This window comes from Trichoderma citrinoviride, assembly GCF_003025115.1.
Source record: "Trichoderma citrinoviride strain TUCIM 6016 unplaced genomic scaffold BBK36scaffold_3, whole genome shotgun sequence".
NCBI classification, from domain to species: Eukaryota; Fungi; Ascomycota; class Sordariomycetes; order Hypocreales; family Hypocreaceae; genus Trichoderma; species Trichoderma citrinoviride.
Window position 1 is genome coordinate 2,677,996 of NW_020194711.1, and position 23,014 is coordinate 2,701,009.

Consider the following 23,014-nt stretch of genomic DNA (forward strand, 5'->3'; position numbering starts at 1 on the left):
AAGTCGCTTCTCATTAATCTGCCCGTCCTTTACCCTATGGTCGTCCCAAAAACATTAATTTGTGTGTGTGTGTGTGTATCGTCGGCAAGTATGAAGCAAATCGCTTCCAATGTGCGCTTGTTCGAGGAGGAGCCAGTATAGCTCGTAAGCAAACCTATCGTATCTGGTCTCTCATCTGAGAAGAACAAAGAAAAGAAAAAAAGGAGTATTAAGGCAATACTATACAGTGTCGATGCGTAATAGCAATAACGAGTGCGTCGCAAATATAGTCCCCTTCCGTCCAGCGCCGAGTCGTGATAATTCAAGTGTAAGAACAAAGGAAAAAAGGTCAAACGATGTGGCCGTGGATGTCGTGATCAACCATGAGCCTCTGGCGTTTCCAGAAAGGGCTGCTCATCTTGCCCCGCGTCGAAAAGGCTTTCTGTCTGAGCTTGGATACGGGAAACTCCAGCCGCCGACTAGGCAAGGCAACCGGTTCTGGACACTTTGATGTTTGCTGCTTCATGGTGTTGTGACTGCCATTGGAAGACTTGGCCAGCTCCTGTCGCTTGGCCTGCCAATCAAGGGGCCTGACGGCGGCATCCCACAAATCCGGGTCGGATTTGGGATCGATGGCTTTGGTCTTCCCTTGCTAATGGATGACAACGTGATTGTAGTGCCCAATTACTCTGGCTCTGCATTTCTCACAATCGGGTCGGTAGCCAATGCTGAAGCTCTTCCTGACCCCGTTCGCATCCGTCGTAGGGGTGGTTTCCTGATACATCGGACGGGCCCCCCACGTCGAGCTGCTGATGGTATGCCTGCTTCGCGTATGGCCTCTGCGGCCGGGGCTAGGCGAAGGCGCGTCACCCTGGCGGTCGACCGCTTGCAGTTGTGCCGGCGACTCGACATTCATCATCGTGTTGGGGTGGTCCGCAGCAGGGGTCGGCAACGGAGCACCGATGGTCGCGCCCATGCCATCGTCAACCATCATGGCAGTGTCGCTGGAGCCTTGATCCCGGGCGCAGCCCTCGACTTCCGAGATGGGGGAGGGCAGCCTTCGCTCATGTTGCACAACTTGCCAGTCTTCCAGACCCGACATGACGCGAGGTACAGATTGATCATCCGAAAAGCCGGCGGGATGATGCCCCATGTTGACGACGCCGTTGAGTGTCGTCACAACCGGACCAGGGCCGGCCCACTCGTGCTGCTGGCCGCGCACCTGGGCGGCGAAGCTGGGGCGCATCGGCGTTGGCATCCGATCAGAGCTCGCTGCCGTGTTCGGCTCCGCGCCACCGTAAGATGAAGGGCCTGCTGCAGCTTGGTGTGACGAAGGAGCAAAGCCGGGCTGCGACACGGGGCCATGAGAGCTGAAATTGAGAGAGGTAAGGGAGGATGATGCAGACTGCCACTGCTGAGCCGAGTCTGGCGAGCTTTGGACTGGAAGGTACTGAAATCGTTTCTACTCGGATCGTTAGCAGAGGGTCCCTCGCAACAGAGAGCGTCTCATGTCTCTCTCGTCTGTCGTCTGATTGTACTCACATTCTGGTGCTGCCCCCAGCCCATTTCCTCCTCGTCTGCGGCGCGGCCACGCTTTCGACCCATGTTCACGCCCATGTAGCACTGCGTATCAGCCATTGCAGCAGACCTGCGCGGTGCCAGAGTGCTTTGATCAAAGATATGATATGCAAAGGGAGTGGCGATTGGTTGGAGGAGTCGAAAAAACAAATAGAAGCGATGTCGAGCAAGAGATGAGAGTATAGAGTGCCAGGTGGGTGACGGCTACCTTGCCTGCTGTGATATCTAGAGGTTGGTAGCTGAGAGTACGGTAAAGAGCGGCTGGCAGTTGTTGGTGAGGGGACGGCAGTGAAGGAAAAAGGGAGTGGCTAGCCAGAACCCTGACCTGGCTATCCTGGGCTCTTTATATGCCAGCACCGCTCTGCTTCTTGCTCCTGCTCTTGCTCACCGGAGTCACGGCAACAGAAGTGAACCCATCTCGCACTTTCGCCATGAGTTTGTAGAAGTCAGTATAAACTTCCACCATCAACCGGGCGCTCTGGATTTCTGCCTGTCTTCCATGTCTGGATCCGGTATCGCTGCTTGGATGTGATTGTGTTAGCACTGCCGACTAGACGCGCCACTCGATGCTAGAGAGGCTGTAGGTCTTTGGGTAACACTGCTGAGGCTGAACCCCAGCCTTGGACCTTGCGACAGGATGAAAGTACTTTTCTCATGGACGTTGATGGAAAATGAACAAACAAGGAATTGGATTAACCTCAATTTCGCCCGGAACTTTACTTGAGATAGACGAGGCACGTCAATACCTTATGCATTGTCTTCACGGCTAGGTCTCACTAAGGTACCTACCAGTAGTCTGCGTGCACAGCTGTGACGAGGTTCCCTAGCGCTCCCTTCCATGTTCTGTGCACTCTTCCACTAAGCCATCAACGAGATGCTGTCGGTAGGACCACATGCACTGCTGCGCATTCTACTTCCAGTTGGTGCTGGGCAGCGTTACTCAATTGAAAAAGGGTGCTCTTGGCCATTTCATTTTAGAGCTGTGTCAGATGCTCTGGATGGATTGCTGTCTTGGTTCTTTTCTTTGAACGCAGGAATTACTTGTACGAGAACGGCGAAGTGAACCGTCTGACAAGTACAAAGTATCGTGCTGTAAATCGTCTGGGAATCTTTCCAAGCCAACTGACACCGGCCCTTACATTTCGCCTGCAAATGCATCTTCACTCACATCTTCAGATCCAGTTCCGTATCCACTTCCATTCTTGTTTCTGGAGTCCTGTATGCCCGACAAATTCGGATGCATGTGATAAAATAGTAGCTGGGAGGTGTGTCCCCTTATAGTACATACAACAATTGAACTCCCGACTCCATCTAATGCAAGCCCATCGACATGTAGTATGATACACGGCTGCCGCCCTCCTTACCCAAATAACACGGTGTATAGTTTTCTCACCATTGTCTCTGCTCTTTCTTCTCTCTTCTCTCTTTTCTTCCTTTTCTTCCTTTTCTTCGTTTCTCCTTTCATCCGCCGCCGGCGATGAGCTCACCACCAGCCCTTCTTCTTGGGCTCTGGTGAGGCGCTCCCCGTCTCCAGGCCGAGCTGATCCAAGCTGCCTCCGTTTCGCTGGTTTTCCTTCTCCTTCTCCCACGCATCCTTGACAATGGCACTTGCGCTGTTGTTCTCCGAATCGGTGCTGGTGCTGGTGCTGGTGCTGTCGGTACCGCTACCTCCCCAAAGGAAGCCAAGTAAGCCCTTGCCCTTGCCCTCGGCCGTCTTCCCCGCGTTGAAAGCAGGCTTGACGGCCTCCTCGAAATGCGTCCGGTGCTCGGGCGGTGACAGCAGCGGGGGCAGCTTGACGCCCTTTGCCTCGGCTTCGGCGTTGGCCTCCTCAACGAGGGCAATTTGCTCCTCGGTTGCGTCGCCCCTGAGGTAGGCCAGGCGGGCGGTGGAAAGCTCGTCGGCCTCGAACTTGCGCTGGGCCTCGATCCATTCGGCGCGGCGGGCGCGGTTGTAGCGGAGCATGTCCCAGACGGAGTATACGCTGACGACGCCGGCGACGACTGGACCGATAAATTGTTTGTCAGTCTATTCGTTCTTTTCTGAAAGCTTCTCTCCTTCACTCTTCCCGCTCAAAATCGACTCCTTCCGCTCCAGCTTAATCACGTACCTGTGAACATGACAAGGCCCCCCACCGTCCACCTGTGGGCCACATCGAAGAAGCGCCTTGACGCATCAATGACCTTGTCCGCCTTGCTGACCTGCGCCCTTTGCGCCGCCAGATGCGCCTGCCTCAATCGCCTCACTCTCTGCTCGGGCGTTTCGCCGGGAATCCTGGAGGCGGCGCTGGGAGTCGCGGCAGAAGTGGCAGACTTTGAGGTGGCGTGGGGTATGGTGGAGGTGAATCTGGTTGCGTCCTTGACGCTCCGAGGTCCTATCCGGGACGCCATTTTGGAGATTTATAGGATATAAAGGAATGAAAAGGAAACCGTCAAGAGTCAAGGCTCAAAGAGAGGCCGAGATTGTAGAGCGACTTGTTTGAGGGGAGCAGACGGGCAAAAGGTGACATCAAGACAGGTTTTGCTTGATCGGCTTTCCGTGAGATTTTCGACAAGGTGCACGCCGCAGAATCGGCCAAGAAGTGTGGAATTCGCCGGGCCTGATTGGTGCGGGAGAATTCCGGGGGACCAGAAATGGGCTGTTTTTTTTTCCTTGAAGAAAATTGACGGGAAACAATTGGCACTACGAAAACAGAGATGGGCTTTGTCTTGAGAAAAAATTACAGATTGTATGGATTATCATTGAGCTGCTCAAACGGAGGATCATCGAATCGTCTCAGTTTGTCGTACAAGAATCCATCATTTTGGCAAAAGATAATTTACACGTACAACTACGACGCAGGTAAAGGTTACACGTAGATGCTCGCGCATCAGCAGTGGAAACAGCAGCATCTACAAATAATGAGAACCATCATTGTTCGCTTTCAATCCTATCAAGGATTACCCACGTTTGTTCACGTTTCTTGTCATGTACGCAGCAGCAAGGCAAACACAGCTGTTCAGTCACCGTGCAGCTTTCCATTCGCTGACGCGTCGTGGTCAAGAGCTATGAGGCTCGGATCTCATCTTCTTCATGACGCTGCATATAGCAGTCTCACAATGAAAACGGAGTGGAATATATCAAAAATTACGCCTCCCATGGCCCCGAAGGACAATGGAGCAAGGAATGACTCCGCGATGTGCAATGCAGGCCTTCCTTACTGAACACCCCAATTCTTGAGCTGGGGTGCTCGAAACAAGGTAAGTATGAAGAAAAGAAAAGAAGAAAAACAAGCAAAGGAGCGGCAGCGTGCACTTTGTTTTATAGCTCCAAGTTGGTGCCTGGCGCAAAAACGCGGCAGTCTCAGGCACCAAGGCAGCAGTAATTGCTAAGCGGGGCACGTGATCAGGATTCGCTTTTTTGGTGCGCGGCAGGGCATGTCCCCACGAGGTACGTATCGATTGTAGGGCACGAAAACCCTTCGACGAATTTGACGAGCCTCATCCTCCGAAATTTCAACGCCTCCCGAACAACGACCACCGGAGTCCACGTTGATCGCAATCAGACACAATGGTATGGCATGATCCCCAGATGAAGACGCCGAATTGCTCGACTCTACAGAGTTGCTGACCTTTTTTTCCCACGTCCAGGCGATCAAGCACAACCAGACGATCATCAGCAACCGTGAGCATCATCCCACCCGGAATCTCGAAGCGACGATGCGATTGATGATGAATGGCGGCGACTGACTCCTCCCACAGACTTCCGCAAGGATTGGCAGAGGCGGGTTCGCACCCACTTTGACCAGGTATGCGATTCTTCCAACGAGCGACTCGAGAAAAAATAGATGCGTCATTCGACATTTTTGGAAACGGGATATTGACCTTTGTTTGTTCGAATAGCCCGGCCGAAAGTCTCGGAGACGTACTGCTCGTCAGGCCAAGGCTGCTGCCCTCGCTCCTCGTCCCGTCGACAAGCTCCGCCCCGTGGTGCGATGCCCTACCATTAAGTACAACCGCCGCGTCCGCGCCGGTCGTGGTTTCACCCTCACTGAGCTCAAGGTACGACTTGATTGAGAGTCCTCTTCTCCCCGAACCTCTGGCCTGGAGAAGAAAGTAAAAGGAGGAAAACACTCGGAAAGTGGCATATGCCAAGGCCTTTGGATACGGGGAGAAGAGAACGAAAGCAACCCCGGTAGTGGCTGGAAACGGATTCTAACAAATTCTCACAGGAGGCCGGTATCTCCAAGTCCCTGGCTCCCACCATCGGCATCGCCGTCGACTTCCGCCGACAGAACCTGAGCGAGGAGAGCCTCGCCGCCAACGTGGCCCGCCTCAAGGCCTACAAGGAGCGCCTCATCCTCCTGCCCCGCAAGTCCAACGCCCCCAAGAAGGGTGACACCAAGACCGACGTCTCCCAGCTGGACAAGGTCCGCTCCATCGCCGCCGCTCTGCCCATCGCCCACGTCTCCGAGGGCGTCACTGAGATTAGCAAGAGCGAGATCCCCGCCGGTGTTGAGGGTGGTGCCTACGCGAAGCTTCGCAACGCCCGAAGCAACGCCAGGTACCAGGGTGCCCGCGAGAAGCGTGCTCGGGACGCGGCCGAGGCCGAGTCTGCCAAGAAATAAACTTCTTGTTAGAAAAAAGGGAAACTGGTGTTTTAAGGGTTTTCTTGCTCTTTTGCGTCCTCTACTGGGAGAGTGTGTGCGTGTGGCAAGGGTTCGGTTTTCGAAGCTTTGAATGAACTGTGTGCTGGGCCAAGGTTACGGGAGGAAAATAACTACTATATGCTCTTTTAGGTCACACACCAGGTCAAAGAATTATTTGCATGATCAAACCGACTCTGCCCACCATGTATTACGCACAGCTCATACAAACAAAAGGGCCAATTGGCATTTAATTTGAAACGAGGGCATGATGGGCGCAACGTAGTCTCATATCGTGAAAAGGTTTGCATTTGACGCTTTGTCCACTTTGCGCCTCCGCTGCTACCTGCATTGTGACTACTGTGAGGATATAGACAAATACTCTATGTATATATAAAAACTTGTTGATGTGAGTAGTATCTATACCAGGCCCCCTCGCTCTATTCGCCGGCCTCCCCAGGCAAAGCGAGACAAGACAAGACATACACTCTCACTCAAGGCACCGCGGCCTTCTGGGCAGCCACAATCTCCGTGCCCTCCTTGACCAAATCCTGCAAGATGCTCACCCTCAGCCCAGGCAGCTGACTCCCCCACGACCGAAGCAGCTCCGTCAACATGACCAGCGCATTCTCCCGATCCACCCGCACCATGCTCTCCTTCTGCCTTGGATCCGCCTGCTGAGGCTGCAGCCCCAGGCCCTCCGCCATGGACGCAATCTGCCCATCGGACGCCACCACCGCGGCCTCGTCGGCAGGCTGCTCGTTGGTGATGGTTGCTGCCGTCGTCGTCTCGCTGAGGGGCGTATCCCTGCCGGTGACGGCTTTGATGAGGGCCGTCATGGTGTCGTGGATCTGGAGCACCTCGATGATGACGCGGCCGCCTTCCTTGGAGCGACACATAAGGGCGAAGACGAACCACGCTTCCGAGCGGAGAGTCGGCCACTTCTGCTGGACGATCAGGAACGAGAGGACCCTCGCAATGTCATGCTTGCTGTAAAAGTATGCCCGCCGCCGGCTTTCTTCATCCCCAGGCGTGCCGTCGTCGTCTTCTGCAACCGAACCGCCCCAGGCTGGCAGCAAGGGGGCGACCGGGCTGGAGTGAAGCATGCGGCATACGGCAGCCACAGCGCGGGCGGCCTCGAGCCTTGTGGGCTCGGCATCGGAGCGTTCGTAGAGAGAGATGATGCCGCTCACGCTGGAGAGGTCGTGAGCCGGGCTGGCCGGGTCTGCGCTGAGAGGAGCGCAGATGCGAGCGACGTTGGGAGGGCAGTTGACGAGAAGCAGCCGAGTCAGAGACACGGCGGCAAACTGCACCTGCGGCGAAGTGTCTAGCGTGAAGAATCGCGGCACACAACCGACCTCCAGCAGGTCACCGAGGAGCGGCTTGTTCTGTACCGGGATGGCCAGGTTCTTCAAGAAGGACAAGGCCGAATGGAGGAGCTGCGCGTCCGTGATCTCGGTGTTCGAAAGGAGCCTCACCAAGGGGGCGTGGGCATAGTAGGCTTGAACGAGGGAGGTGGTGGCTTCATCGGAGCGGGAGATGTTGCCCAGGGCGAGACAAGCTGCAGTCTGTAGTTGCAGGTTCGAGCCTTGCAGCCATGCAAGCAAGCTTTGCGCGATCGGGCTCTGCAACGGATAGCAGGAGGTGAACAGGTCGTTGCCGGTAATGTCCGCCAAGTTGATGAGGAGAGAGGAGTGAAGCTTCTTCAGGGATGCCGCCGAATCGGCGTCATCGATGTCGAGCAGGTTGAAGTGCGTATGGGCGTGGTAAAAGGTGGAAAGGAAGAGCTGCATCAACGGCCCCTGGATCAATGCGGCTTGGAATCTGTCATTGGCGAGATAAGCACCCGCCACCGAGACAAGCGATGTGAAGTCGTCCAGATCATCTCGAGAGGGCGGACTCATGGCCAGTGTGAGGAGGACCTCAACGGTTCTGGGACTGGCACGAGCTGCCTCGCCCTCCTGGCTAACAAGTAGGGCGAGAATCTTGCAGAAATAAGGGACGAAGACGATGAAGTTGGCAAGGGTTGGGGAGGACAGGAGGTCGATGAGTCGCTGGTTGAGATTCGCCTGTGAAGCAGCCAGTTGTGCAGGTTCTTTTATTCACACAGGCACTCATTAGTCTCTTTGATGTCCCAGCTTGAGTAACGTTTTTGTGGGGGAGATCATATTATTACCATAGTCAACCAAAATGTTGAAAAGCACGGGGATGGTGAAGGGTATCAGGCTCTCATCTTGCAGAAGGTTTATGACGGTATCGAGATGATTTCCTTGAATCACTCTCGCACGGTTCTCGTCCGTGTCTGCACAAGAGTTGCCGACCAGCCGCAAGATGTGTATCTTGAGCCCCTGCTTCAGCCCGTTGCCCGCGAGAATGCGGAGGAAGAACTCGAGGATCCCGGAATCACCAAAGGGGCCCCGCCAAGCGACTATACGGTTCCAGACATGTGGTCAGTTGAGGGGATGTTGCCAGTGAAGGTCGTTTCGTTCTGTTTTTGCCGAAACTGGCTTCCTCAAGTTGCGGTTCCTCGGGTGCTTGATAGCAACTCACCGTCTCTGCTGCCATCACCCAGTTTCTCAACCATGAGCTCCAGCTCATCCGGCTCAGACACCCACACTTCTCGACAGGCTGCCAAGATGGGCACCAGGAGCCCAGTCCGTCTCTGGCGAGCCTCGGCCGGCTCTGTGGACTCGTCGTATTTGTCAGGAGAGACGTTGCTGCCCTCTCGCCGTAGCATGTCTTCGATTTCATGGGGCGCCATGGTTGCTGCGATTCTGGCTCTTCTTTGATGATTCACAAAAGATTGACGAAGTGTTCAAAGATATGGCAAAGTACTTGTAGCACTGAGCAGACAGAGAGGGAAAGATCAGATCCAAGAAAGTAGTAATAATTGGCGTCTTCGAAGATGGCCTCTTCACAAGCAACCCTTGCAGGTGATGACGACCACCAGCAGGGACTTCAGCCTCACCACCAGAAAATGAAACAGGGCTTGCAAAGCTTCTGGGAGAACAATCCCAGTCTAGCCAAGCAGAACCCGCGTATCTCGGCAAGTGGGCGGTTGCAGATGGTCCGGAGAGTATTCTAGCTTCTGACTCTCTCCCGTCTAGGAGCACAACGAGGAGAATAAACCTACCAATGGCCTTGTTGGTCTGTCGGGTCCAGTCAGTTTACTAAATATGACCGGCAATTGCGTGGCTCTCCAGTCAGGGGGGGCGATCCTGCGCGGCTGTGGCTGGAATGTTGCTGGGATACGAACATGGTGGGGGAGTTTTGGGCGCCCTTTTCCTGACCGAGGTGGACGCGCTCGGTGAGTGGCAGAACTCCGGGTAAACGAGAAAAACGCAGCAACTCATCCCGGATTAAGTCGCAAAGCCGGGATTGGCAAATTTCGAAGAGGCAAAACGATTCTCGAACTTTCGCATTCTTGACCGCAGGACGGTGCTCACCGGACATTTCGCATTCCTCAAGGACTTTTCAGACTCTTTGAGCTGTTGAGAGAGCGTCTTTCCTTTTGCTGGAGTTGGCTGCACTGGGTTCTTCACCACCATGGTATGCCCGCACCGTTTTCTTCCTTGGCTTGCCGAGGCCCCGGATCTTCATGCCGCCATCGTGACATTCTGCGACAAGAGACGCCATGGCGGATGAATGCTCCCAGGCCCTGGCGCTTTCTGTGACACAATGGACAGCAACTAATCACTCTACTGCAAAACAGGCGCACAAATTCGTCATCACCGCCTTCCTCACAGGCTCCCGCATCCTCGGCCGGTCCTTCATGGCGGCCTACCGACAAGCCCAAGCCTCGTCGCAGTACCAGCGCGCGCAGGCCAAGGCCGGCGTCAGCGCCTCAGGCCGGGCCTCTCTGACGGCCGGAATGACGCTGGAGGAGGCCTGCCGCATCCTCAACGTCAAGCCGCCCGCCAACGGCCAGGCCAACGTCGAGGAGGTGCTCGAGCGGTACAAGCGGCTATTCGACGCCAACAACCCGGACAAGGGCGGCAGCTTCTACCTGCAGAGCAAGATTGTGCGGGCAAAGGAGCGCTTCGAGGCTGAGATTGGGCCTATACGAGAAAAGGCCGAGATGGAGGCTGAGGCGAAGGAGGGGTGGAAGCCGAAGATCTACAAGGATAAATGAGCGGGGGGAGCGGTTGGTTTTTGACGAAGCGGACGATATTACTATAACACGACTACGGCATATTTTTCACGAATGGCTTGAATTGGAGGGACAGCTTACGCGGCAGCTCGCTGTGCTAAGTGGGAAGTGGGAGCAAGGCCGCGACAGCTCCTCCACTCAAGAGGGGGTTGTGACGAAAGAGAAAAACAGACGAGCTCCTCCCGTTTCGCACGCGATTTTCTTTTTCTATTTTCTTTTGTTTCTGGGTAATCGTACTACCACATCTTCACTCGACAGTGGCATGGCACGGCGTTTATGGAGGAGAGGACATCTAGAGGCTTCGAAGCCACAGGAGACTGGGTCTAGACGAACACAAAAAACGGAGGAAAAGAAGAAGAAGAAGCAAGAGGCGTTCTTGGAGTCATCTTCAACACGCGCGATTGGCTTACTTTGCTTGTACGATAGGAGACAATGTAACATACCACTTGTGTAAATTGACGATTAGATGAAGCCTTTGTCTACTATGTATGATCTCTTCTTGAATGTGACCCAGCGTATGTAATAGCATCAAGAACTTCATGCCTTTCTACGGACGAGTCCCTTCCAATAGTCGAAGCTATTCTCATCACTCTGGAGACTCCACATCTTGCCGGTCCCTCTCCCCTCGGAATCCGTCTCCTCGACACGCAGCATCCCCCAATCGCGCGTGATGCCCACGACCCTCGCCTTGACGCCGCCCTCGGCCTCCAGCGTGATGGACTGTCCGGTATGCAGCCAGTGGCGGTAGTACCGCGTCTCCAGATCTTGAGAGAAGCCCTCGCGACGGAAATGCTCGTACACGGCCTCGAGCCGCGTGATGATGCGGGCGAGAAGGGTCTCAATGTGGAAAGGCGCGACGCCGGTCTGCGGGAGCAGGTCAGAGAGAGAGGTCGTCGGGCGCGGGTTGGTTGCGTTGATGCCGATGCCGAGGACGACCTGGTAGGCGCCGTTGAAGTAGCTGCACTGGGAGAGGATGCCGCCAATTTTGACGTAGGACTGGGACGATGCTGGCTTTGTGGGATCGAGGGCATCTATTGCTGTTAGTTAAGAGGACTAGGTATGAAGGGAGGAAAGTAGAGGCAAAAGGATCGGTGGTGATTTACATATGTCATTAGGCCACTTCAGCTTGACGGGCATATTCTCATAGCCCGCATCATAGGAGCGGATGGCCTCGACGATGGCGACAGCTGCGATATACTGGATGAAAACGATGGGTCTTGAAGCGGCGAGGTGAGCCGGATGGTTGATGACGACGGAGAAGAGGAGGGATCCCGGGGGTGCGACCCAGACGTTGGATCCTCGTCCCCGGCCTGCGATTTGAGTGGTGGCGGTGAAGACGAAGCCAGTTGGCAGCTTGCTGTTGAGTTTTGGGTTTCTGTTTACGACGATGAGTTAGCGGCTGTAAATATGTATACGGAAGGGAGGTGAACAGGATGACGCACTTTTCAAGCAGAGTGTTGGTGCTGGTAACGACATCGCCATAGAGCAAAACGTCGCCCCAGTGCTCAGCTCCAGACTCAACCCTCCTATACTTTTTCAGACCAGAGTAAAACCGCTCGTGGCTAAAGCGAGGTGTGAGCGAATCGCTAGGTAACTTGTCCTCATGAGCAACAATCTTCTTGATGACGGAGTTCGGGTCATCAATCGTGTCGGCCTGCGGCAAAGCCTCTTCAAGCTCATCCAGGTTCAACCCTTCCTGATGGGCTACGATGATCTTGAAAGTATCTGCTTCCCCACGAATGAATTCGTCGCCATTCTCCTTTTCGATGGCGTCTCCCCAATCGCAGAGCAGCTCCGTCACCTTGCCGCTGTGGAGGGCGGTGAGATGGAGGCTGGACAAGGAGGGGGGCGTGTAATCGTCTTGAACAACTTCGAGGCCAAGTTCGGACAAGAGAGCTTTCAAGAAGGTGGTTCGAGATCTGTCATCTGCGGCAAGTCTGTCGACGAGTTCGCCGTATCCCGGAATGTCTGCTTGAGGCTTGAGATTGGCGGGTGCGAATCTTGAAAGAGTATCCGTGTCAGTTGACAACATCTTTCGCCCTTTGGAGACCGACGAGGGCTGGAACTCACTCTGGGTGTGGCCCGCTGAGAATTGCCTTGCCCTCTCCCACATGACACAGAATCACTGCGGCTTTTTCATCGCCCCCGTCCACGTCCAGTTTGTCCTTGTAAGACGCCAGCACCTCGACTCTTGCTCCTCCCGTTGCCTTCCCGTCCACGAAAACACCACCGCCGTTGTAGTAAACGGCGAATTCATCCGGGATCTTGTCTCGCAGGGCCTGCTTCTCCGCCTTGATAATAGCAGCCCGAGCTCCCCTCTCACTCCTGTACTCGAATCCCTTGAACGCCCCGCCGCGACACGTTCCGGGGAAGAAGCCAAGCTCTCTGCTTCCGACGACCTCGAGGGCCTTGTTGCCAACTTCAAACTCGCATCTGCTGCTGCCGTAATACCCGCCGGCACAGAGCCCGAGATACGCGCCTCCGCGGCGGACAAAGTCGCTGATGCGTCGGTTTCCCTCGCCGTTGAACACCCGACAGTAGCCAAGGTCGGCGCCTCCGGGAAACACGAGAAGAGCGCACGTCTGTGCCCACGGCTCCTTTAGCAGGACCGTCTCGGTGACGGGGATGATGGCGTAGTTTGGCGAGAGCAGCCGGCGGAGCGAATGCATGCAGTGCCTGACAGACTCGGCCGTGGTCCCGGTGCCTTTTTGATGCAGTTAGTTTTTGCCATTATACAGCTATCAAGAGGAGCATGGCAGATATTGAGGCTTATTGACCTGTGTGGACGAGAACATTGAGTCGACTGGGCGCCATGATGACTGTTTTCCCCCGATCCGTGGAAAAGCCCAAGTCACGCCACCTAGATAATTGATCGATATTTTGCTCTTTTCTTCTCTCTTACATCCACCACCAGTGGCCGATTCACGACGCTTTTTGACAGCTCTACAGAACCACCCTCGATATGCCCGGACAGGTGCAGGAAAAGCCGCCGGCAGCGGGAGCTTCAGCAGCCGCGGCAATTGACGACGATGACGAGCCGGACGAGTGGTGAGTAGCGGGTTGTTGACTTTTTTTTTGCCTCTTGATGGTTGAGAGAGTGCCGACGCTAAGCCGTGCTTCGTCTTTGTTGGGGATTCCCAGGGACAAGCGGATATTCAGCACGGGATGCGCAGGTAAGTTGAGACTGGGAGACGAGCAATACATGGAATTTCTATGCAACGGTTTATCAAGAAATGAAGAGGGTTGTAGAGTCAACCTCTGAGATATGGCGATGGAAATTAAACCCAGCTTCCTTGTTGTAGGGTAGCGCTGACACGCACGGCCAGATGAAAATGCCAAAATGACAGACTGCTACTACGAAAAGAAGGATTGGAGAGCATGTGCCAAAGAGGCAAGTCTTTTCATCGATTGAACCACTTGTTAATTTTCATCTTATCCAAAGTCAAGCTTCTAGCAGTACTGACCAATTGTCTTGTTCTTGTAGATGGAGGAGTTCAAAGAGTGCTGGAAACGTCATGGCAATAATGAGAGAACTGGCACCAAAGACGCTTAGAGGAATGCATACCACTTGACCAAGATGTAATTGTCACAATATGGAATAGAACTATCTTAACTCATCGCATCAGATATGTCAGATTTCATCTCATTCTCGAATTCAATCATGTACTAGATGTTTTGTTTGCCTGGTAGGTAGTGATTCATCAAGTAGAACAAACAGCCGTCGCCCGGAACTTCTTTTCACCGGCCCCATCTCGCCCGATAACACATGAAATTCTTCAGATAATACCGTGAATCAAGCAAATCTCAGCCATTGCTTTCCAAACTTCACACCCAAACCCTTACAAACTGTCGGCCAATCTTTGACAGAAAATCATCACCATGCTTCCCGCACGCAGATCCTTCGCCGTCGCCTCACGGCATCTCGCCCGCCTCCCCGCCAGACACATCCAAGCCCCAGCAGCACGCCTCTATGCCACAGACTCAGCAACAACGTCAACCACGTCAACGACGGACGACGCATCCGCAACAACAACGCCCCCTCCCGCAAAACCAAGCGCCCCCGCCCCGAAATACGCAAAGCCCGCCCCCAAGGCGACGCCCAAGCCCGCGATAGCGGCCTCCGTGCCCACCAGCTACAGCGACGTCGTCTACCAGGCCAAGAGCATCGCCTACGAGGACGCAAGGGAGGATGATGCGGCCGATTCCCTGGTGGACACGGTCAGCGTGGACTGGACGAGGAGCTTCTACGGGATATCAGCCCGCCCGGTGACGGAGAAGCAGTTCAAAGTCCTGATGCAGCCCCTGGACGAAAAGGACATCGAGGTCAAGCCCGACGGCGTCGTCTATCTGCCGGAGATCAAGTACCGGAGGAGGCTGAACGAGGCCTTTGGGCCCATGGGCTGGGGTCTGATTCCCAAGGGCGAGGCTGTCGTTGGCGACACGATTGTGACGCGGGAGTATGCGCTCATTGTGGATGGCCGGTAAGGAACCTCTCTCTTACGTCATTGCTGCTTTTCTTGAGCGAGCCACTTGTTTTTGCTAACATGTCTTTTTACCAGCTTTGTCTCGCAAGCCCAGGGCGAAAACTCGTACTTTTCAGCCGATCAGCTGCCTTCCGCCGTGGAAGGATGCAAGTCCAACGCCCTGATGCGCTGCTGCAAGGACCTGGGCATTGCCTCCGAGCTGTGGGATCCTCACTTTATCCGGTGGTTCAAGAAGAACCACATGGAGGAGGTGTGGGTAGAGCACGTCACGACCAAGAAGAAGCGATTGCAATGGTACAGGAAAGGCGACGTGGATGTGGCATACCCTTACAAGATCAGCAAATAAGGCGCTTCGTTCATCCGGCTCTACGGCGTTGAGGAAGATTCTAGTGGGAACCTGATGAGAAAATTACCGGTGGCGTTATGGGCGAGCAGTGGACTTGTATGATTATTCTAGAGAAAACCGGCTGTGGGTTGATGCTGTGCAGCAGTTCCGGTTAAACCCATGGGCGATACTTTATGTACAGACACAAACAGGGCACATGGCAAGGCTCATTTGCATGGGGGGGGGGGCGACTCTCTGATCACTCCCCTCGATATACCATTACCTCTCAACGAGTGCCAGATTCTATTCTCCTTACGCAGGCACGCACAGCACCCACGCGAGTGCCCACGCGGCCTGGTGGTGGTGGTGGTGACGAACTGTCTACATACTCACGGGCCAGCCATTCGCCTCGACGCTCCTAATCTTGCTAGTCTTCTTCTGGTCCAGAGCTATGGCCTGTGCCCGGTTGCCCACCGCGACCCCCCCAGGGCATCCATGAGCCGCCGCCGCCCTCGCCGCCTCCGGCATGACGGCGCCGGAGGTTGGACTCATCCTCGGCCCCGCTCTCGGCGTCAATCTTCTCGAAATCCGTCTCGCTACGGCTCTTGCTGAGTCCGCTCCAGCCGCTCAGTCCGCTGGGGGGCCTCTGCGTGACCTCCTCATCGCTGTCCATGTGCCTGGAGCGCGATCGCGACTGCGACTGCCCCGCGTTGTTCCGCTGAAGCTGCGCTGCTTCCCGGTCGAGGGCCGTGAGGAGGACGCTGAGGCGGTCTCGCTGAGAGGCGATGAAGGTCATCCTCTCGCCCGAGTCTTGTATGTGCGACGGGACCACCGACGACGACGAGTAGCCGCCAGCGTCGCTTGATTTGCCCGAGCCGCCCGTCGCCGCGCTCACGGCGCTGGCCAGCAGACCAAAGAGATCCGATCCCACATTGCCGGCGCCAGCAGGCGAGGCCGCTGCGGGAATGCTAAACCGGGCAAGGAGCGACTGCGTGTAGCTCTGGTAGACGCTCGGCGGAGGGGCGGGAGGCTCGGGCTCGGTCGGCGGGAGGCCGAGGACATTAACCCTCAGGTAATCAATCGCCTTTCGGAAGTAGTCGATGCCGGCCGCCTTGAGGCGCTCGTGAGCGCTGGCGATGAACTCGTCGATTTGCGCTTCGTTCTCGCGCAGGAAGGGGTGGACGTGCTGCTCGTACAGGACCCGGGCGCCCTGAGTTTGCGGCAAGATCAGGTAGAGGAAGAAGAGAAGGCGGATGTAGCCATAGAACGGGACCCTAGAAAAAGGCAAGCTGAATGAATATGGAAGCCCAGACATACATACGAGCAGTCACAAAGCCGACGTAAGACGGGGGACGGCGGAAGCAGCTGTAAGAACGTACCACGCAAGGATGAAGTAGACCCAGGATTCCACCAGCAGACAAATGCTAAAGACGACCCAGTACATGAGCCATGGCGTCAACTGGGCGGGATCCGAGGTCTTGAGGGCTTTGTAGGAGGCGAAGATGGGGAAGAGGAAGGATGCGATAGAGCTGTTTTGCTTGAGGCGTTAGCGCTCCGTGATTCGCAGTGACGGCATAAGATGGCGGGGCAGATATAACACACGATAAGAGCATCGCAAAGAGGTCGAACATGATGGCGGGACGACGAGGCCCGACGCGGCCGCTGCGGACTGTCTAGAGATAAGGTATGTATCTTGAATGATGTAGGATGGCGGGTCGAATGTCGACGGAATGGTGTTCAAGTCGCTTTATTCCTTTGGGCTATTGTAACAATGAGAGTCTGCGGAAGTGGCCGTCTTATTAGGAGGTGCCTTGGGTAAGGTAGAGTAATCAGGTAAGGTAAGGTAGGGATGGATGTCTGAGTTGGGAGAAAAGGCTTTGGGCTCAACGGCAGCTTCAGCCCAGCAGCCCTTTTTGTTTGCGACCCGGCACGAGAGCCAGCCCCAGCCCAGCCTCAGGGTCCTTGGACGGAACGGCGATAAAAAGAAGACGATGGCGGCGACGGCGATGCGCAGAAACGCCTCTAAGCGGCCAAAGTTCCGGTGGCAGCGCAGCCTTTCGGCAGGGATCAGCAGCAAGTTATTCGCCTGCCTGCACCTGGTAAATTTGTGGTCGAGGACGGCAATTAAAGGGGACCGGCAAGAGGGCAAACGGGTGGGATGGGCGTGTCGTGTGAGCCGTGACCAGCATGTACTCTGGTATTCAGTCGCAGGGCGGGCACCTGAGATGCTGAAAGCGGAAGAAGCGTGGCCGTTGTGGTGGGAGGAAAAGCCGGCCGGTGCCGTGCAAGTTGCAGCGGTACGTGGGAGTTGAGAGCTGGTGAGACTCCCCCGCAAATGGCGAATGCGGCGGTTGGTGTGCTCGTGACTGAGACTGAGCCTGAAGCGGCTGTAAGCGTGGCTTCGGGAGCTGGGGATGACGCAGCGTGGTGTCTACCTACCTTGAGGCTGGGGAGGGGTTGTACCTTAGGGATATTATTAGTAGAGGTTAAAGTGATTTCCGGTTGTATGTATGTAATAGGCAGTGACCTGGGGGGTTGTTGACGAGGAGTGACGGCAAGGAGAGACGCTGGTATGTGCGGAAGATGGAAGACCGGTGAACGGCCGGATCGAGGGGCATTCACGTGTCAATGATTGCATTTATACGCAGCACAGGATAGGGCTCATCAGCATCACATGTAAGATGCGGAGGACCCCGATTGAATGGGAAGAGCAAACAGCAAGTGACAGTGTTAACAGAACAGCAGTGAGTGCACATGAATAATATGGCAATGTGTGTATAAGGCAAGATTGGTGATGCAAAATCAATAATTGATTTCCTCTGTGGCGCAATTGGCTAGCGCGTCTGACTGTTAATCAGGAGGTTGGAAGTTCGAGCCTTCCCGGAGGAGATGCATCACGTTCTTTTTTTGCCAGTTGACGATGATTCTGATACAGCGGCTCTTGGACATTGGCATAATCGCGGTGTAGTTGATGTCGGGGAAGCTTGTCTCCTTCCTTCTTTTTCAGTCTCATGCATTCGTGGACGTCATTTCGCTTGATCGCCGCTCGCACGGCAGGCGGAGCAGTGGCACCTGCCCCCTTACTGTATGTACTGCATGTCATTTTTGGCATCAACTGTAGGTCGCACCTGCAGAGCAGCTGACTGGAACAACCTGAAGACATGGTTGTTCATCTAACACGTGCCCTGTGCTGTCTTTATTGCTGCAAACTCATTTTGTCTCATTCAACAACTCGCCCTCGAGCATCGTCTCGATATACAGCTCCTTAGTCACCATGTTGTCCCTGGCTGTCCTCTCTATTCCGCATCACACTCCGTCTGTGAACTGGCAATCTCGGCTCGAGATGAGTACCCAGAGATCCTCAGCCAACCTCCTTTACAGCAGCTGACGAGATTGCCGCAGCAAGTGCTGGACAAGAACCGATGCATTCTGCACAAGAGATGGTCCATACGTCCATGCCGCATAAGCACCGCCAAGGATCGCTAGCCACGATGCCACTCCTCTCGCGATGAGGATCCTCTGGATGAACTTCATGGTTGCGGCGTCATTGACCCAGGGAAACGCCTCCTTTGGAACATCTTTGCCCAAGAACTTGCACAGCGGCTCCCAGCCGTCCTCGGCTGTCCAAGTCAAAACCTCGCGGTTCCGCTTCCTGGCCTCTTCGAGCACGAACTTCTGGTATGCATCATAGAAGCCGTCCAGGTCGTTTGTGTGCCATCGCTCTCCCATTTGCTTCTTTGCTATATAGTGCATATGCCAGTGAAGACGATCGTTCTTCACGGGCAGGCAGAGCAACAGATACGTCCAGGTGCGGAAGAACGCAATGCTGCTGTTCCAGCTCTGTAGCCAAGACTCGTCGCCTCCCTTTCGCTGGTTCAAGACCAGCTTGGCGTCTGGATACATGTCCATGAGATCATCGATGAACCAGAAGCCAGGGAAGTCGGCAGTGGCCTGGTAGCCATCAAAAATCTTGTGCAGAAGTGCCTGTCGCTTCTCCTTATCATTTTCCCGCATGGCTTCGAGGACGCGTTCGGCTCGCTCGTTGCTGGGCATCACATGGGCCATGTGCATGCAGGGAAAATATCCCAGATGAGAAGACTCCAGGGCAGCCTGAAGCGAAGAGGTTGCGCATCGTGGGAGGCCAGCGGCGATGACCTGCATCTGAGGGCCGAGAGCTCGCCGATCTGGGCCCATGGTATCAGAAAGGAACCGCATGGTGGCTGCAGGAACAAGCAATGGGCTCGGGCAAGCTGGCAGATCAAGATAATGAGTGAGTGTTTGAAACTACCAACTCTTCGACCTTCCAGTGATTCCCTACTTATCAGTTGATAGTCGGAAAGGCAGGGCTATATAGTAGGTCATTATTCAACATTACTCATTGGCATATATTAATGGGACAGCATGTTAGTCGACCTGCAGGTGGCCTAGCGGAACTCGCAGACGCACTTCGGGCCCTCGGGCTTGTATGAAATGCACGATACCCAATACATAAACCCTCGTTTTCCTTCAAATGGACAAGCGGTTTGCCTATTCATGGCTAGGGCTTATGGCGACGACCTTAAATACTAACTTAGGGGTAAGGCTATTTGAAGGATGCGATGCAGGAGTCGTCTAGCTGAGAAGTCATCAGTACATAAGTGGGTTGTGATGGAGCGAATAGGCGGACGTATTTCGTCTTACATTTCGTTTGCAGAAACGAGGAGTCATCCTCCCTTGACCATACCATCTAGGCGTACGAACCGGGAGCAAATCGCCAATAGTCACAACGGTATGAGGGCTTATCTGACAGTTGTTACGAAGTACATGCAGCTGTAACGGGAATGCATTGATATCGTACGTTGCTCACATCGAAGCATGCAGGTGTCGACAGCTCTGCTCCTCTCACCAACCACTTACACTGAGCTCTAGAACCCGTAAAGTAAGACGCCAAATCAATGGTATTGGGCTACGGAAATACTTACACAGCCCTCTCCAAGCTCTAAGGCCGATCCGGCCAAAGCTCCTTTGCAACGTCCTTCACCAGCCTCAGCTTCGCAAACATCTTCTCCTCCGTCATGCCCTCGGCGCCAACGGCCACGCTGGCAAAGCCGCACTGCGGGCTGATGCCAATGTTCTCCATGGCCTCCTCGACGCTGCGCTGTTGACCGTCTGCAATGATTTTTGCGGCTTCCAGGACACGTCGCTTGATTTCCTGAGGGTCCTCGAGCTCGGGTTCCTTCGTCGTCACCACACCGAGGACGACGTTCTTGCCTTTTGGTAGGAAGCGCAACGGCTCGAAGCCGCCGGATCTGGCATTGTCGTACTCGAGGAAGAAGGTGTCGTAGTTGAGGACCTTGAAGAAACGCTCGGCGATCTTCTCATACGACCCCTCACTGAAGTGAAGCGATTTGGAAAAGTTGCCTATTCAAATCATTAGTTGTTGTGAGCTACAAACGAAAGGGCTCTGACGTGAAGATGTTGGTATGTCAGTGACATTACTCACCTCTGCAGATGTGAAGTCCAACATGAAGATCCTCGGGACGACCCGCGATACAGTCGTTGTGAGCTTTCAGGTAAAGCTCAAACAGTTCATCCGGATTCACGCCCTCACTGCGCAACGATTCCAGCATCTCATCCGAGCAGAAATACGCCAACGTCGGGTCATCGATCTGAAGGTTCCGCAGTCCCTCGTCATACAACGTCTTGATCTCCTTCTGATACGCCACAGCCAGATCCGCAAAGAAGTCTTCGTCAGAAGCATATGCCGACGGACTATAGCACTTGCCGGGAGCCAGCCTCAGGTGGAAATAGCACGGCGGGGGCATGGTGAACTTGCACTCCGCCCACTGCTCCTGCGGCAGGGTATCGCGTAGCAGCCGCCAGTTATCCAGATACGGGCTGCTCTCGTAGCGGATCTTGCCCTCGCAGATGGCGGCCATGGGGTACTGCTGCCCGGACTTTTTGAGCGCGGCGATGGGCGGCGCGGAGAGGCGGGCGAGGTCCCATGGCACGGGGCTGACCTCGCGGAAGCCGCCGAGCTTCTCGAAGAAGCCTGAGAAGTAGTACTTGCGGTCGAACTCGCCGGACGAGAGGGCTCGTACGTTATTGTGCAGCTGTTTCTTGACGGCTTCCTTGATGGCTGATTGCTGGACTAGGCGCAGGTCTTCGGCGGTGATTTTGCCTTCGTCGAATTGTTTCTGGGTGTCGGACACATGGTCTGGCCGGATGAGGGAGCCGATGTGGTCGGCGTGAAAGGGGAGTCTCGTCATGTTTGCGCTCTGCTATGGTTGGTTTCACAAACGGTTTGCTTCCACCTCACGAACTTGTACTTGTGTAAGAAGCCGCTGTGATATTGGCGCTGATGAGCCTTCATATATGTTTGCTCTGCAAATACCCAACGTCTTGATTCATGACGATCAAATAGCCGCTTTGCCGCTGTTAGCAGTGGCAACATATACACTCCACAACCTCCATCTCCAATCTCTTTCCCCGCTCCCAACCGTCCCTCACACGAATCCGTTCACACAGGCGCGAATCACCACAGTCTCCGCATGAACATGTGGGTTTCAGCTGTGATGTGTGCCGCAAGCTTGCAGGGTTTTCGTGAGGAGCAACTCAAAGCGTTTTACTCCGGGATTTAGCATCGGCAATCCTCGATCGAAGATGGCTGTTGGGTCGATTGTCTATGCTCGCAAGGCTGGAAAAAATTACTTGCTCTCGCTTTCTTGGGCATGGTTTCCGTCCTTATTTCCGGATAAAGTCGTTTGGATGTGGGATGCGATGGGCGGGTTTTGAGGCTATTTTCGCGCGGGGATTTGATGTACCGACGAAACGAGATGCTGTGGCTCCAGTTTCTCTTGGACGAAAGGTCAAGAAGAGACGGCATTGGATACCGGGACCCTTGAGAGTCATACGTAGTACTAAAGTCTTTATTACAGGTTTTGCGGTGGGCCTTTGTCGCGATATTCACGATGGGACTTTGAGATGCATCAAATGATTGGACTGGATCTGACTCCCCTTTACTTAACAGCTGGACGTAACGAGCTCCGCGGATAATTGAGCAAGAGCCTTAATATTGGCGATTGAGTAAGTGTACTCGAACAACTTGATCCTCACAATAGAAAGGGTCGCTATACATTTGTTTAGACAGCTACCTTTCGAGGCAGTTCATTGGCAGTACACTCACTTCATTCGCAAGGTGATGCATCACTCACTTGAACCTCTCCTGTCTTCCCATTTTCGTTTCTCATACCTTACTTTGATAAGAACATTGGAATATAGTAGTAAGCATATGCGCTTCATACTGAGCTATCCGATCCGTTCATAAGACCTCCAGGTGAGTATAGCCTCATTTTCCCTCGAGCTTCTTTACAGGGCCTTCTACTTTGTAGAATAGTAAATGGTGTTTCATAACCCTGGCGACAGTTTCCCACATCGACGCGATTTTGTCTCACAACTCCACGCGTTTTGTTCTTCAAGTTTATCTCTCAATCAAGTGAAACCAATGTCTTCGTGGGGATAGCTGAACTAACACTCCCTTGCTGCAATCCCGCATTACCATTGTTAACGTGACGCTGGGTGCATGCCGGACCGTTTGGTATCTGGACTTCAATGTTTCTCTGCATCTATACTATTCTAGTTCGAAATGCTCTTCTATAACAAGCTCTATCTTCGTAAGACGGGGGCGGAAATTCCTTGCCCGTTCATCATACGTCAGAAAATCTCAGCTTATCGTGAGTTGGCACCTCCATGTTCGTGGGATCTGAGACGGCTTTTGGCACAAGAGGCAAGACGGACTCGAAGAATGCTATGAAGGAAACTGAGGATAGGCCTTGGGTACTAGCAGTATCTGCATGAGTGGGTAGAGAATGCTGACACGCCAAAGAGGCCTCGAGGG

General features: G+C 54.4%; 10 protein-coding genes and 1 non-coding gene across 11 annotated transcripts; 4 read left to right on the forward strand and 7 right to left on the reverse strand.

Annotated features, from left to right (window-relative positions):
- Window positions 1–637: 637 nt before the first annotated feature.
- Window positions 638–1,590, reverse strand: BBK36DRAFT_1100497 (hypothetical protein; the record flags this gene model as incomplete). The annotated part of the gene is made up of 2 exons (XM_024889146.1): window positions 638–1,441; window positions 1,522–1,590. Coding segments are annotated over 2 exons (873 nt in total), but the record flags the coding sequence as incomplete, so codon positions are not given.
- Window positions 1,591–2,850: 1,260 nt separating this feature from the next.
- Window positions 2,851–4,203, reverse strand: BBK36DRAFT_1134702 (hypothetical protein). The gene is given in 7 exon segments (XM_024892396.1): window positions 2,851–2,945; window positions 2,967–2,999; window positions 3,017–3,183; window positions 3,202–3,558; window positions 3,666–3,949; window positions 3,987–4,025; window positions 4,067–4,203. The coding sequence occupies 3 exon segments, from the start codon at window positions 3,943–3,945 to the stop codon at window positions 3,041–3,043; spliced, it is 780 nt and encodes a 259-aa protein (XP_024752507.1). The 5' UTR covers window positions 3,946–3,949; window positions 3,987–4,025; window positions 4,067–4,203; the 3' UTR covers window positions 2,851–2,945; window positions 2,967–2,999; window positions 3,017–3,040.
- An 868-nt stretch (window positions 4,204–5,071) lies between these two features.
- On the forward strand, window positions 5,072–6,451 carry BBK36DRAFT_1133044 (ribosomal protein L13e). The gene is made up of 5 exons (XM_024892059.1): window positions 5,072–5,107; window positions 5,185–5,218; window positions 5,296–5,342; window positions 5,437–5,595; window positions 5,766–6,451. The coding sequence occupies exons 1-5, from the start codon at window positions 5,105–5,107 to the stop codon at window positions 6,159–6,161; spliced, it is 639 nt and encodes a 212-aa protein (XP_024752508.1). The 5' UTR covers window positions 5,072–5,104; the 3' UTR covers window positions 6,162–6,451.
- Window positions 6,452–6,668: 217 nt separating this feature from the next.
- On the reverse strand, window positions 6,669–8,947 carry BBK36DRAFT_1134704 (hypothetical protein). The gene is made up of 3 exons (XM_024892397.1): window positions 8,730–8,947; window positions 8,356–8,607; window positions 6,669–8,274 (listed from the first exon to the last, which is right to left on the reverse strand). The coding sequence occupies exons 1-3, from the start codon at window positions 8,938–8,940 to the stop codon at window positions 6,674–6,676; spliced, it is 2,064 nt and encodes a 687-aa protein (XP_024752509.1). The 5' UTR covers window positions 8,941–8,947; the 3' UTR covers window positions 6,669–6,673.
- A 778-nt stretch (window positions 8,948–9,725) lies between these two features.
- BBK36DRAFT_1139270 (protein transporter) lies at window positions 9,726–10,311 on the forward strand (the record flags this gene model as incomplete). The annotated part of the gene is made up of 2 exons (XM_024893299.1): window positions 9,726–9,728; window positions 9,892–10,311. 2 exons carry the CDS (start codon window positions 9,726–9,728, stop codon window positions 10,309–10,311), a joined length of 423 nt encoding a protein of 140 aa, XP_024752510.1.
- A 555-nt stretch (window positions 10,312–10,866) lies between these two features.
- BBK36DRAFT_1133047 (class II aaRS and biotin synthetase) lies at window positions 10,867–13,143 on the reverse strand (the record flags this gene model as incomplete). The annotated part of the gene is made up of 5 exons (XM_024892060.1): window positions 10,867–11,360; window positions 11,433–11,704; window positions 11,772–12,329; window positions 12,400–13,033; window positions 13,107–13,143. The coding sequence occupies 5 exons, from the start codon at window positions 13,141–13,143 to the stop codon at window positions 10,867–10,869; spliced, it is 1,995 nt and encodes a 664-aa protein (XP_024752511.1).
- A 148-nt stretch (window positions 13,144–13,291) lies between these two features.
- On the forward strand, window positions 13,292–15,159 carry BBK36DRAFT_1111957 (Mgm101p-domain-containing protein; the record flags this gene model as incomplete). Its single annotated transcript, XM_024889758.1, has 6 exons — window positions 13,292–13,377; window positions 13,471–13,502; window positions 13,656–13,724; window positions 13,883–13,908; window positions 14,197–14,810; window positions 14,889–15,159. 6 exons carry the CDS (start codon window positions 13,292–13,294, stop codon window positions 15,157–15,159), a joined length of 1,098 nt encoding a protein of 365 aa, XP_024752512.1.
- A 406-nt stretch (window positions 15,160–15,565) lies between these two features.
- On the reverse strand, window positions 15,566–16,769 carry BBK36DRAFT_1112501 (hypothetical protein; the record flags this gene model as incomplete). The annotated part of the gene is made up of 3 exons (XM_024889813.1): window positions 15,566–16,412; window positions 16,518–16,667; window positions 16,741–16,769. 3 exons carry the CDS (start codon window positions 16,767–16,769, stop codon window positions 15,566–15,568), a joined length of 1,026 nt encoding a protein of 341 aa, XP_024752513.1.
- Window positions 16,770–17,953: 1,184 nt separating this feature from the next.
- Window positions 17,954–18,027, forward strand: BBK36DRAFT_t49. The gene has a single exon. It is a non-coding gene; the product is annotated as a tRNA-Asn (tRNA).
- Window positions 18,028–18,513: 486 nt separating this feature from the next.
- Window positions 18,514–19,299, reverse strand: BBK36DRAFT_1112253 (hypothetical protein; the record flags this gene model as incomplete). Its single annotated transcript, XM_024889790.1, has 1 exon — window positions 18,514–19,299. The coding sequence occupies one exon, from the start codon at window positions 19,297–19,299 to the stop codon at window positions 18,514–18,516; it is 786 nt and encodes a 261-aa protein (XP_024752514.1).
- An 817-nt stretch (window positions 19,300–20,116) lies between these two features.
- BBK36DRAFT_1193520 (UROD/MetE-like protein) lies at window positions 20,117–21,409 on the reverse strand (the record flags this gene model as incomplete). Its single annotated transcript, XM_024896816.1, has 2 exons — window positions 20,621–21,409; window positions 20,117–20,538 (listed from the first exon to the last, which is right to left on the reverse strand). The coding sequence occupies exons 1-2, from the start codon at window positions 21,384–21,386 to the stop codon at window positions 20,117–20,119; spliced, it is 1,188 nt and encodes a 395-aa protein (XP_024752515.1). The 5' UTR covers window positions 21,387–21,409.
- Between the last annotated feature and the right edge of the window lie 1,605 nt (window positions 21,410–23,014).

Excerpts from the sequence above, each read along its gene's own strand:
- BBK36DRAFT_1134702 (XM_024892396.1), bottom strand. The coding sequence starts at position 3,945 with ATGGCGTCCCGGATAGGACCTCGGAGCGTCAAGGACGCAACCAGATTC. Across the intron at positions 3,559-3,665 it reads GGGCCTTGTCATGTTCACAG|TCGTCGCCGGCGTCGTCAGC; the intron begins GTACGTGATTAA and ends TTATCGGTCCAG.
- BBK36DRAFT_1133044 (XM_024892059.1), top strand. Across the intron at positions 5,343-5,436 it reads TTCGCACCCACTTTGACCAG|CCCGGCCGAAAGTCTCGGAG; the intron begins GTATGCGATTCT and ends TTGTTCGAATAG. Across the intron at positions 5,596-5,765 it reads TCACCCTCACTGAGCTCAAG|GAGGCCGGTATCTCCAAGTC; the intron begins GTACGACTTGAT and ends AAATTCTCACAG.
- BBK36DRAFT_1134704 (XM_024892397.1), bottom strand. The coding sequence starts at position 8,940 with ATGGCGCCCCATGAAATCGAAGACATGCTACGGCGAGAGGGCAGCAAC. Across the intron at positions 8,608-8,729 it reads GGGTGATGGCAGCAGAGACG|TCGCTTGGCGGGGCCCCTTT; the intron begins GTGAGTTGCTAT and ends GGAACCGTATAG. Across the intron at positions 8,275-8,355 it reads CAACATTTTGGTTGACTATG|AACCTGCACAACTGGCTGCT; the intron begins GTAATAATATGA and ends TGTGAATAAAAG.